General features: G+C 39.7%; 1 protein-coding gene across 2 annotated transcripts; it reads right to left on the bottom strand.

Moving 5' to 3' along the window:
• Positions 1-220: 220 nt before the first annotated feature.
• GMNN (geminin DNA replication inhibitor) lies at positions 221-6,705 on the bottom strand. 2 transcript variants are annotated; one of them, XM_071553144.1, is made up of 7 exons: positions 6,433-6,705; positions 5,527-5,591; positions 3,790-3,891; positions 3,307-3,436; positions 2,518-2,600; positions 2,329-2,439; positions 221-802 (listed from the first exon to the last, which is right to left on the bottom strand). In XM_071553144.1, exons 2-7 carry the CDS (start codon positions 5,581-5,583, stop codon positions 599-601), a joined length of 687 nt encoding a protein of 228 aa, XP_071409245.1. In that variant the 5' UTR covers positions 5,584-5,591; positions 6,433-6,705; the 3' UTR covers positions 221-598. The 2 variants fall into 2 exon arrangements, with proteins under 2 accessions (XP_071409245.1, XP_071409246.1); XM_071553145.1 differs by lacking the exon at positions 6,433-6,705 and adding an exon at positions 6,011-6,154.
• Between the last annotated feature and the right edge of the window lie 6,926 nt (positions 6,706-13,631).

Raw genomic sequence — 13,631 nt, 5'->3', positions numbered from 1 at the left:
TAAGATGCTCAAGGTTTTAAAGACTGCTTTTATTACTGTACATCCTTCAGAACATTAGCACCTTGGTAAAGAGTCTCATCTCTTGGTATGTACCATGCATTGAGTTTCCTTCCAGCATAGCTCTAAAGTGTAGGTTGCTTTGTCTCCACCTAATTTGCAGCACAGCTGCTACTGAGACCAAGAACACTCCACCTTCTCTTTAGAAGCCAATGAATGTATTACTAGAAGAGATGGTCTAATACTTTCTACTTAAGCTCTCATCTCTGAAACTAGCCATTCCACACTCAACTAAAAAGCTGTTTTAGTAAGGCAAAGATTTATTTATCAATTTTCATGTATCAAGTCAGACCAACAGATAAGGTATTTATACAACAGTTGAAATTCACAGTACTTGCATTTCACACAAGCAACTACTTGCAGCCTGTAGTAAATTTTCCATGCAGCATCCAGATACTCCCACTGCTGCATAATTCCAGTTAAGAACACCAGTATCTGTAACACTCACACAAGAGCTTCTATACCTGAGAAGGTTTTAATATATCCATTTAAGAAGAAGTCTGCAATTAAAAGCCACATATGTAAGCCTATTTAAAAGTTGTCATTCCAGTTGCAAATAGTTTGCTTCCTTTGAAGTAAGAGTTGATCTATTCTCCCCTAAGCCAGATGATACTTGCGACAGCCCTTCCTCAGAAGGGCTGTCTGCCTCATCTTCACAGTTATGCTCTTCATTTTCTTGCCTGGATTCCTCTAGAGTCAGATTCTCCAGTGGCTCAAGATTGTCAGGTGCTTGCCCAGTTAGCCTCTACAAAGAAACAGAAGACAGAGAACTTTAAATACTTTTTCTCCTTAATAAGGAGTGAAATAAAACCCCACATATTGAATTAAGCAAGCTAAGTACTTTCATTTGGAGGTTGTTGATATAATTAAAAACACTCCTCACAAAAATCTTCAGACAAGTTCAACTCAAATTACTACCTCTAACCTGCAGACCACATTTGCTTTAAGTTTTCTTAGGTTCTTCAGTAGAATGGGTTATCTTAGACAACCTAAATAACAAGAAACTGCTTCCCAAGTTAAATAGTTACTATAGTACCATATAGGTTTAGTTTTAGAAAAACTACTGTATGACCAATTAACTCAATTTTTAATCAGAGACAACGAAGCACATTAAGTCTAGATGAACTATAAGACCCAGCAGTTTGTAGCACTTTAAACTACAAGTTCCTCACCTAACCTCATCTAAGGAACATAAACAGGACTGTAAGAGGCTGTTTCTGAAGCTCAGAAGTGAGTGGCTTACAACTAATAAGTGAACTGTTGACAAACTGTAGAGAATTTTCCAACTATATTAGTACAAGTCAAGTAATATAATTTCTGCCCATGGATTTATCACTAACAAGCAGTACTCCCTGAATAAAAAAAAATCAAGTGTAGCAAATTAGCAGTCTCTTTCAAGGGTGATCTAAATAACTGCAGGAACTGAAAATTAACTTGGTGAAGTTTACTTCATGATTAATCCAGTTGCTTGCAACTGTATTTCCCCAAGTCTAGTCATTACTGAATCAAAATATTTTCCTGGTTTCATATCCTAGTTGCAAGCTTTATCCTGACAAAAACAACCTAGCTGATAACTTCAATATCAAGGTTCCATCTAGCTATCTGTTTTTATTACAGCTTCAGAGGCTGTTACAGACAATCCACTCCTCACAGAGGAGCCATGGAATTACTGACACTATTAACTGCCCCCAAGGAATTGAGAGGGAGCTTGAGAGTTCTAAGTTCATGAACCTTACAGACTTTGTGCACAGCCTTTTTTGGGCCACAAACCTGGCAATGCCTCAGCAAAACCTTGACTTTAAAGAGCATAGGGCCCCCTCTAACTGCTCTACTTTGTGTTCCTGTCTCAAGTTTAGTTCCTCAAAGGACACAGCAAGAACAGGCACTTCATTTAACAAGCAGTCTCACACAACCTACTAAGCATATGAATTTAAGTCATCTCAACAAAGTGAAAATGAGCCAAACCTTTCCTTGTCACTATCTCCAACATGCAAATCCTGTTAACAGACTGGCTGAATCCCCCCCCCCCCTTCAGAAAGCATGATCTTCATACTTTCCCATTACTCCTGTAGGTTCTAGAGTAGGAAAAATATCCCCTAGAAGGAGCTTCATTGCCTCTAGAATTAGAGCAATCCTGCAGGAAACAGATCAGACAACAATTTAAAGTGAAGAGTCACATCAGCACATAGAACAGAACTCATGTTTCATTATAAATACCTTTCCTGGTTTCTCACTTTTTCATTCTACAACACTGAGAATTGCTTTAAGTACCTCAATCACACTGGTCATGTAATGCACATGTTCAGCAAGGGACATGAGCTCTTCATTTTCTTCTTTTAGGCGGGCAATTTCACCATCCTTCTGTTCAATTTCTTTGTGCAACTGAGTTCAAATAACAAAAAGTTAAAAGAGGAAGACAGCAGCCAGCAGTGAAGTAGTTAGTTATCTTTCAGTAGCTACCTTTTCATTTTCTTGAAGCACTTCATACAGAGCCTTCCTCCTTTCTTCAGCCACTTCTTTCCAATACTGAGGTGAAGGACTTCCTGAAATAAGAGATTACCAGTAAGTCTGAATTTTTGAGAACACCTTACAATGTCTAACATACACAAGTATCCTATGAACTGAGATTCTAAGAGATCACTCAATATAATGTTTTCAGAGATTAGCTGTAAAATTACAACTAATGACATAAGCTTACAGGAAACAGATGCTATGCTGCATTAATGGCTATACAGACAGCACCTTCACAAAGCTGCCTCAAGCATGGCAGTAGGCTCTGCTAGATGGTCACATTTGCAAATGTTGGTCTTAATGTGCAGTTTGTGGAAAAGTCTTCTTCCCAAGTCACTGTCCATGCTGTGCATAATGGTTCTGAGAAACTACACACACAGCACACTGTGCCAGAACAGGCTTTCATTTCAGCTTTATTGGTCACTTGAAAACTTAAGAGCCCATTCAAGAAACTCTAAGACTTAACATTGCTGCACAAAATGGTGCTTGGCTACTGGTGACTATAAACTCATTCTTAAACATTAGATATCTATATTTTATTCACTATACTACAGAGGATAAGTATCATCAATTCCCTTTGTTTACTATACTGTAGAGGGTAAGTATCATCAATACCTGCTAGACATTACAAAAATCCCTTGTCCAAATGCCACAAATCCCCTGTCTAAATGACTGCTGTACTCCAACAGCAGCATAGGATTTAAAGTGGAAGAAAACACTTCAGAAATTACCACATACCTTTTATCATGAGATCTATAGCTTGAATGGCATTCTCATTTTCCTGCTCCTTCTCCACAGACACCTCAGCATTACCAGTCTTTGGGGCAAACTTGTTATTCCAGAGTTTTCTTCTGACTGAAGATTTCTTCTGCATAAAACACAGACAGGTTTAACTTCAGAGAAACATGTCAGCTTTTATAAAAACACCAAATCCTAAGTCTGCTCACTCATGACTGCAAATAAGTCCCAGTAAAGTCTCATTTTCTTCACATTTTAGTTCTGGTTTATAGACATCTTCCTCGATACCCATAGACTTAACAAATTAACTGTCTCAGAAATTGTCCCAAAGTACTGAGAAATTGCTAGTTTTTAAAATAATAGAAAGCTTAAGCTGTGACATACTAAATCTTTTTCAAATGTGTAAGTTTTCAGCTAAAAGCTTGAAAGCATTTCCCTGAATTGAAATAATTACACATCTACAGATGACCTTTCAGTTCATACCTCATTATATCTGCCAACCAGGCTACCTGCTGCTGAAGGCTGAATCATTTTAAGAGTCCGTCTTGGGTCAGCAGCACTGCATGTGGTATCCGTGAGGTACTTCTAAAAAGACAAATATGGTTCAGACAGTTGCCATTCCTCTTTACATATACCAAAAACTAGTCATGCTTCCATTATAATAACCCATGATTATTCTTCTCAAGACAAAAATATGACACTCTGGTCTATATTAAGGTTTTTTAAAATAATGGGATCTAGTTACTCATAGCAGAGATAGATCTTAATCACATGAAGCTGTGCTCAGTCCCTAGAAAACACCCTTCATAATGGAACTTGAGCAGGTCTTACAGCAGAAATATTGGGACTAGATTTCAAGGCCAGTTACTGTGCAGTGACATACATGAACTTCAGCTGAAACTCTCAAACTTGCTTATGAGAGCAGCAGTATGAGACTTTTGGGGACAGAGACAAAAGTGGCTGCAATTGCATGTTTAAGTGGTAAAGTCACACATCACTTCAGGCAGTAGCTGATTTTGTTACCTGTGAACACATCAAGTGGTGCTCATTTAAATAGAGACATTACTTGATTATCCATTAAAATGGATCAAAAGCTTCCCTGCTTCAATCCAGACAGTTTATTTTTTATCACCCTTCATGCCATGCATAAATATCTCTTTCCTGCATTAAAGCTTTCTGATCAAGTTGGTTACACTGCCACCATGGGATAGCAAACAATGGCAGACAACCAAGCAAGAATAGTCAGAATACAATGCCACACCAGCGTGAGAAAGTTACAATTTACACTGTACTTCGTATGACATGAGTTCGCCTTTCCCACGGTAGTTTCTGCCACCAATTATCCTACTGTTCAACTCAAGGACAAACATTAACTGCTGTGGGAACAAGAATCACACCATGTATCAGACACTGCTCGCTGCTATTGAAGGTTAGTTAAGTACACTCTGCCAAGAAGTTATTGACCAATACTGAAGTTAACCCATTGAAAGTGCAAAAAGCCTCACTGAAGAATTTATACTGTAGAAACACTATGGGACAAGACTGCCAAGTGTATGAGTCAATCTTCTGAATTGGCAATTTTCATTAACACCAGAAAGTTTTCATTGCAATCAATATGCCTCATAATATGAGGACTACCAGCCTCTATTATATATGGTATTTGTACAATTCTCATTGGGGCCTGCATTAAAAGGTTTTACAAGAATAGGTATGAACTTTAGTAACTTATCATTCAACTCTTAAAAACCTAAACTGTTTTAAGCATTTCCACCAATTCCAATGCAACTATGATTTATGAGGGTGACACTAGAAACCAAACTGCCTGCTTGAATACTTCAGTTAAAGCATACTGAAGTCAAGACAGATTTAACTACTTGCGAGTTAATCCCTACTACAGAGCCTACTCTACAGCCCCATAGCAGCCAGACAGATTCAGTGAGCAAAGGCACATAGCCAACAGCAAAAGCCCCTGAAAAATCCCATGGTGACAGGATACTCAAAGTAAAAAGGACTTGCTGAGATAAAAAGTAGCCATAAACACATATGCCCAAGAAGAACAGCATGTTCCCAAGCCACACAAACTGCCAGAATGTTATTCAAACCAATTAGACAGAAGCCAGGTAGAAGTTCATTGCAACAGATTCCTTCATATTCCTTCAGTGGGTATAAAGCTTGTGTCAGAGAAGAGGTTTTAAAACTTCAAGGTTTTAAAGCCCATACCTGCAAAGACCCTGATGATTTTTCTGCAGGCAGTTTCTGTTTCATCTTGGAATACATAGGATCAACTGCAACATAATAAAAAAAAAGATTAATACCCAACATAACAGCTGCAACTGTTCAGAGGGACACTTGCTATAGAACATTACAATTTTGGTTTATCAAATTTTATGGCAGTATTAAGTAGTTAGTCATAGAATCATAGAATTGTTTGGGTTGGAGAAGACATCCGAGATCATCAAGTCCAACCCTTGGTCCAACTCCAGTCCATTTACCAGATCATGGCACTCAGCGCCACGGCCAATCTCAGTTTAAAAACCTCCAGGGATGGGGAATCCACCACTCTGGGCAGGCCACTCTAATGTCTGATTAATCTCTCTGGAAAGAATTTTTTTCTGATCTCCAACTTCAATTTCCCCTGGCAGAGCCTGAGCCCGTGCTCCCTTGTCCTGTTGCTGAGTGCCTGGGAGAAGAGACCAACCCCCACCTGGCTAGAACTTCCCTTCAGGTAGTCGTGATCACGAGGCTCTTCCAGAGCCCCTGGGAACGCAGCGCTGCCGCCACACGACCCCCCGGGAAGGCCCTTCCGCAGGGATGGCGGGGGCAGTGCCGCCTGCACACCCGAAATGCCTGGGGCAGCGGAGGGACCTGAACCCGGCCCGGGCCCGTTCGCGCCAGCCGGGCCCGCACCGCCCTTCCCGCCGCGGCCAATGGGGAGCGGCGAGGCAGGAGCGCGCCAACACCCAAACGCGGCCGGGAGGGCCCGCACGCCCACTGCGCGCCGGCGGCTCAGCGAGACGGAGAGCCCGGCCGTGCGTGCGTGTCTCTCTCTCTCTCTCTCTCCTGCCTGCAGGTCCCGGCGCCCCCGTGGCTCCCGTCCCGTCCCGTCCCGTCCCCTGTCCCGCTCACCAGCAGCCGCTCTCGCGGATCCCGCAGCGCCGCTCCGCAATCACCCCCGCCCGCCAGTCCCGCCCTTATGGGCAGTGCGGGGAGCACGTGATGCGCCCCCGAGCCAATCACGGGCCGCGATCCCCCCGCCCTCTGGCCGGAGCCGAGGCGGCGGAGGGACCCGGGGGTGCCCCTGACTCGTCTGTAGTATCTTTTTCTTTTTTCTTTTCTTTTCTTTTCTTTTCTTTTCTTTTCTTTTCTTTTCTTTTCTTTTCTTTTCTTTTCTTTTCTTTTCTTTTCTTTCTTCTTTCCTTTCCTTCTTTCTTTCTTCTTTTTATTATTTTTTTTAATGAAGTTGTACCAAAGCATGTTTAGTTGCGTCTCCGCTTTACTGTCGTCTTTCTAGACACAGAAAGTGCAAAAGTTTAGCCGTGCTAAGCCACCACACCTGATACACAGTAATTATTTTACACCTGAGAGAGACTACAGCTCTTATTAATTATACCAGAGGTATGTCGTTAGGTTTGTTAGAGGCCTCTTGACAATTAAGTTCCTGCAAATATTTGCACATTTATCTTTTATTTATGCTAATAGTATCTTTTTCTGACTTCTGAGTAAACATTTGTACAGTTAAGGACACTCCTTGCTATCAAGGTCTCGTAGAGCACTTATCAACATTTTTCCCAAGCAATATGATGGGGATGTTAGAAATTTGGCTAATTAGAGAGAGAAGTATTTATTTAGCATGCCACTGTCAGTTCTCTCTTTGGAAATGAACTCTGTGGCACTTACCAGAAGGTCTGAAGCAGAATGTCATGGTCCAATGAAAGAAAGAAAGGCAGACATAAAAAATGATGCATTAGGAAATCTTTAAACAAGGATAAGGAAATAAAGCTGATCTCTCTTGCATAAACCTGTTCAGTTTCCCATTGACCCGTTTAAAATTGCATTGCCCACAATATCCTTTGGCAAGTACTTCTAGAGCTCAAATAACCATTGTGTAAGGAACACCCTCCCTTTTTGTTTCTCTTTGAACCCATTTCCTATATTGACACTTGATGTTCCCTGTCCTTGGACTGAAGAGACAACAAACAATCTGCCCTTATCTAGGCTGCTGTTACACAGACTGTCCTCCAGTTCTCTCTCCCAGGTCTACTTTTCCATCCCTTACATGAAAACTGAGCCTTCTTTCTGCTCTTTGTGAACTGTGTGCCATTTGATTTGCCTTTTTAACCACTGCTGAACACTGGGACGACATTTGTGTGGAAAAATCTGCCATAACTCTGAGATCTTACTCTTGAGTGATGGTCAGTTCAAAGTCTGTCATTTAACACATGAAATTAAGATTTTTTTCTTATATTTTGATATAATCTTTAGTATATTTCTACCTAGAATTTCATTGCTGTATCCATGTGTTACTCAGTTCCATAACACGCATTCTGGAGTTTTTGACACCTTTGTTCCTGTTACCTCCAATACTATGGTGTCATCAGCAAGCTGTCACCTCAGTTAGCTTTGTCTTCTAGCAAGAAAATGAAAATAGCACATGCAGAATGTCTATCTAAATTAATATTGTTCTGTTTCAATACTAAAAAAAAATTCATGCTCCTATGTTAGTTTAATTCTCCTTGATTCTGGAAGAAAATTTGAAATTTCCATATTTCAAAACAATAGCAGATATGCTGAACTCTGGGATAAAATCTTACTAGCATTAAATCTCCTTTCTGAGAGATCTGGATACAGGTAATGTGTACATAAACACAACATAAAAACATTTGTATTTTTACATTTAATGTATACAGAAATATAAAAATGCCATAAAAACATCATACAAAACATTTAAATTAGATGCATGTACAGATTTATATGCACAGTGTGTATTTTATGGCTGTCATAAAACTTTTGTAAATACTATGTTTTCAAGTGAAGCTTTCTCAAATATTACCTTTTCAAAATTCAGGTTTAATTCATAAAAAGTTTTCAGGTGGATTTACAGTTCAGAAGTGGAATAGCTGCTTCTGGAAATGTTGGTAATTGGAATGGGACAAGGTAATGGGAGACCGTTCTGATGTGACAGTTCTATTTGTTTTTGCTTTTAATTTGTTCCTTGCTGGAGGCATAGAATCTGGAGGTTTATTACAAAGCTGCCACTCCTTCAATTTATATATCTGAAGAACATGTCCTCTTGAACCACCGTGTCTTGGAGTTCAGTTTCTTCAGTTTGAAAGTTTTGTCATTGTCTCAGAAAGAACCCTGAGAGTTTATTATTAGAAGCCTATTTATAGTCTTAGTTGTGGGAAACCAGTATAATTATATGAAAATCTCACAAAAAAAAAAGTTTTCAGGTTACTCTGTGGTAATAATTCACATTTTAGTGGCCAAAGGTTGAATTAAATAGGGTTTAGGGCACTTTTACATGCAAAAATCTGTCAACCCAATGCTAGCGGAGTATATTTTTCTTCAGATTGAGTGCAATATAAACGCATTTCAGCTTGTTTGTTTCATAAAAAATAAAACCCTCTATCATGAATACTTATGACTATTTGCACTTCAAGTGAGCTTAAACAAACACACCAAGGTTTCCCACAGAGCTCAGCCAATTTGTTAAATTATTCATGGCAGCAGAGAATGTGTACTTTTTAAAGCTTTTATACTCCATTGCTATTGATAAATGTTATCAGTTTTTATAGCAAAAGACAACTGGAAAAAAAAAGCTTCTTAGAGGATTTGGAGTGCATGGGCGCATGGGAATAGATTGGAAAGCTCTACCCAGTCTCCAGCAACTCAGGGGTCCTGTCTTTCCAGTGTGTGGAAACTTCCTAAGCATTGTACAGAGAGAGTCTGGACTTGGCTCTCTGACTCAGCCGACAAAACAGTATTTCTACTCGACAGTCACACTGTGCCTTTTACAAAGGCCTTTACTGTACTCTGCAGGTAATGATTGAGCTCTGGGGCGCTTAAGCACTCATCTCTACCTGCCACATCAAGCACAGGAAACTACATTGTAATTTTTTATTCTTTATATTATTACATAAATATAATAAATGCCTTCCTGTTTTTTAGTATTTAGTATAAGCAACGACTGAAACAGATGCAGAAAACCACTGTGGAGAGGGCGAGGGAAGCCAGTGCAATGCTGAGCCTACGATGCACCTGAATGTGTCATCTCAGCCCTGCAACAAGGTCCGCGGAAGGAAGCCCCGAGGCCAGCTTTGGGGTCTCTGAATCAATAAACAAGACCTGTGGCACTCAGGGCCCCTCGCTGCTGTTCTCTTGGCCTTTCTGTCCAATCTTTATTTAAGGGATGAAAGGACTCCCAGCCATCCGTCGGGAGACAGTAGATGGCAGCGTGGCATCACGCTTACCCTCCCTCAGCCTCTTGTTGCTGAGGTGTTGCGCCGTGTAAAAGAGTTTCGTGTGTTACCGACAAGAAGTTCGTGATTTGCCTTCTTTTCCCTAGGGTAACCAGCACGGATGGTTGCATATTAATGAAACTCTGCACAAAAAAGGGATTATACACAGCACAGTCCAGGTACAATTCACAATGCAAGCCCGTTTATAATGATGGCCATGGCTATAAATTAGGTATCTCCAGAGAGTATGCAATTTTCTTGTATTAGAACAAAAGATAGTTCTGTGAATGCTGATCCTCAGTGCTCCAGAGATAAAAGGTTACATATCTATATCTCACCTAGTGATTTTTTCGCTAGTTAAGAACCTTGTGAGTAACTAAGACATCCCTTAAAACACTCTTAGGTCCTAGCCTCTCAGCTTTGGATTTACCTTGGAAAAAACATTTATATAGTGCTTTAAGATTTAAAAAATAAACATTCTCTACAAAGGCTAGGAATTAATAATCTAAAACTACCTCCAAATCTATTGACTACAAGTAATTAGAATACAGATTGAGCAAATAAAATAAAACAAGTTGTTACCCTTACTCTTGCAAGCACCTCCTGACAAACACAAAACCGAGATTGGAACGTGACTGGTTTTGGGTTTTAGACAAATGCACATCATTAACCAAGAATATAAGTTAAGGTGACACAGCACAGTGCAAAAGAGCCAGTAGTCTTTCAGATACCAAAATACTTTGTCCAATGGAAGTTGAATTGCAGGTTTGAGCACAAGCAGGGATCCTTGGTTTTGATGTATATTTCAGACATTTTAAAAATAAATGCAAAGTTTTAGAGACAGGATGTGCATTTGTTACACAAAACAAATGGCCAAGCCATAAAGAAATCATAATTACCATACTCAAATGTGGCAATTGATTTGATATCTTTGTTCTCATCTCAGAAAAGGCACTGGCAATCTTTAATTATACTCCTGAAAGAGTCAGGAAAGCACAAGATGGACAAGAAGAAAATGAGAACACAGATAATCAAGTACATTTAATGTGTGTGTGTGTGTGTGTGTGTATACACACACACACAGAGACATAATTATTAAGATGTAACAAACCCAGCAAGGTAGTAGGTACAATTTAGCCTAAGTTTAGGATCAATTCCTCACATGTCCAAGAATGTATATCCCATTTTATGAACACAGATCCCTGCAACTAGAAGGTGGGATATAGGGAAGTGCTGAATGAAGCTTAATATCGAAGTAACAGCTGTGCAGAGGTGTGCTGGTTTTGTCTGAGATGGAATTAATTTTCTTCTATCCACCACAGTCTACCATGACAAACTGTCTATGACTTTGTGATTCTAAGTGCATATATAGTTGTCCAGAATATGAGGTAAAGAATGTTGTACACATTAAACGCTGACATTTCTTTACACAAAAGCATTCCTGTTCTGCCTTAGAAACTAATGTTTTCTCTGAAGGCAGAAAAGTGTGTATTGTATTCTGAAGTATATGAAAGTTTTAATTACCACCTAATTTGTCTTGTTCAAATTTATAAAGAATACTAATTTATTTTTGTCTGATGCATAAATATTTGGCACTGAATTAATCGTAGTTCTATTTTTGAAGCAAGTAGCTTCAGGGCTGATACTACTGCTAACATACATAGCCAGCACAATATGTGTGGAAGGTATAAACAGAAACATAACGGAATCCATCTCATCTCTTCTTAGCTATGTCTATAACATACATACCAATTTGCTACAATGTAATTATATACAAACTAATTATTAACTAGAAATTATTATTTTTAAGTAACTAATCATTAAGCCAGAAATTAAGAGCAGTGGCATTAGAATACAATCTTGCCTACACATCTATGAGTAAACATTTAATTCTGAAAACAGGAATTAGACTCTGGAATCACACAACTTTTGGGAAAATATCCCAAAAGAACAAGATGTTTCTATAAAGTCATCAAGCCTTTCTCATTTGCAGAAAAAAACCACAAGCAATTATATAACCAAGTGCTTTATTTCACTGAAAGCAGCATGGAAATGATAAAACGGTGAAAAAAGCACAAGTTTTTCAGAGCTGAAAAGGAAAAAGTACACCAGCAAGGACATATTCTTAACTTGCAGTGCTCCACAAAACATGAGTCACTTTCTCTTCCAAGGAATATATTTTTGTGACAAGGTCCTTCCTACCTTCACATGGTGTGTTGCCCATGCTGCTTGATTCTGTATTTCTCCAGGATGGCAGCGGGAGAGTGTCCCCCCCTGCTGCTGAGACCCGAGTCCCTACAGGTCCGTCTGACTGCTCAAAGAGTACAAGACTGCAGCTACCTGGTATGGTACAGTCCTCCTCTCTCTGGGGGAAAGCCTCAAGGACATCAGCTGATCTGTCTGTGCTCTGCTAACCAGGCAGAAGCTGACCCACCCTACTGACTGTTTTGCTCAGCCTGGATTGAACATGCACAAGAAGCACTATTTTTGCTGTGGTAATGGTCAGATTGAAGCCTAAAAAATAAGAACTGTTACGAATTTTGTATCTACTGCCACTTGTCAGGTTTGTGTTGTATACCATGCACATTCCTCTCTTCTTAGTGATAGACCTTCCATTATTCTAAATTAGTTTTGAAAAGAGGCCAGTCTGTCATTAGATCAAGTGTTGTAATTGCAACATACACACCAGCTTTTCAGGCCCACAAGCTTGTCTCGTAAATGCTACAACATTGCATAAACCTGTAAGAAGCATAACAATAATATACAATTATCTAGTCAAGAGAATTATGGATCAATAACATATAAATGTTTATTTTGCTAAGTTTTAGCTCTCCATTTAGCAAGAGATGTTATGTTTTAACTAAGATGATGATATTTTTCTACTGTATAAGTTCCATCACTCTGCATGATGGAGGAAAAGAAGCACAACTCTATAAAAGTAGGACAAGACTCAGTTATTACTCATTGCTTTAATGGCAAATATTTCTGTACATATATGTATGATAAACATACTAGGCTTGGTTGATGTGCTCATTTGTGTAAATGTCAGGATACCTTTCCTAGCCAATTAGCCAGAAGAAAAAAAATCTTCAACAACCTTGTTAAAAGAGGGAGATGTCTATATAAGGAGGAGCAGCAAGCTTTATAGAAGGAACCTGCAGTGACTTCAGCATCTCATCCCCTTCTGAAATGTTGTGGAAGGATTTGAGCAGCCTGAGTTTGCAGAAGACAGCTGGTGACTACTTAACTTGTATTACTTTGTACTTGATCTCCCATTTCCTCTACATGTATATGTACAGATATATATATATCTATATTGTATAAGTATATATATTCCTCTCGTCATAGCTCTTCTAGAAAGTCCTCCAGAAAAACTTGTTCTTATGCCAGCACTACATTTGACAAAATTTTTTGGATGCATTCCTCAACCTGGGGCTGAGCAGCTGCCCGATCCCTTGTGACTGCATCCCTGCACTCAAAAGGGCAGCTGGAGTTACTGGGCTGGAAGAAAGCTCCTTCCTTTCTCCTCTGCAGGCAGGCAAGGTGCCAGTTCCCTCTCAGTGCCTTCTGTGCCAGGGCAATCCCCACATCAAGCAATGCTGCTGTGCTGAGCCTTCTTTGCATCCGCTGCGCCGGCACAAAGAGGGTCACAGGCCAAGTGTGAGTCATGGCTTAAAATAGCAGTAGGCACAAGACTGCAGCACAAAATGTCATACAGGGCAGCATGGAAAACAAAACTGGAAAAAACTGGCTGGCAAAGTGGTTATCTAAACGCAGCTTTTGTTAAGGACAGACTGATGTTATAGTTAAAAAACTGCTGTTTTGAAATAGCCTCAGCAGTGCAGAGCTAATGTAATCCCCCAATTT

This window comes from Pithys albifrons, chromosome 4, assembly GCF_047495875.1.
Source record: "Pithys albifrons albifrons isolate INPA30051 chromosome 4, PitAlb_v1, whole genome shotgun sequence".
Classification (NCBI taxonomy): domain Eukaryota; kingdom Metazoa; phylum Chordata; class Aves; order Passeriformes; family Thamnophilidae; genus Pithys; species Pithys albifrons.
This window is presented reverse-complemented; position numbering and strand designations above follow the sequence as displayed.

What these genes read in the sequence shown, in the direction of transcription:
- GMNN (XM_071553144.1), bottom strand. Translation starts at nt 5,583, where the DNA reads ATGTATTCCAAGATGAAACAGAAACTGCCTGCAGAAAAATCATCAGGG. An exon ending in TATAGATCTCATGATAAAAG is followed by an intron (nt 2,601 to 3,306) that starts GTATGTGGTAAT and finishes CTCTTATTTCAG; the next exon opens with GAAGTCCTTCACCTCAGTAT. An exon ending in TGCTTCAAGAAAATGAAAAG is followed by an intron (nt 2,440 to 2,517) that starts GTAGCTACTGAA and finishes ATTTGAACTCAG; the next exon opens with TTGCACAAAGAAATTGAACA.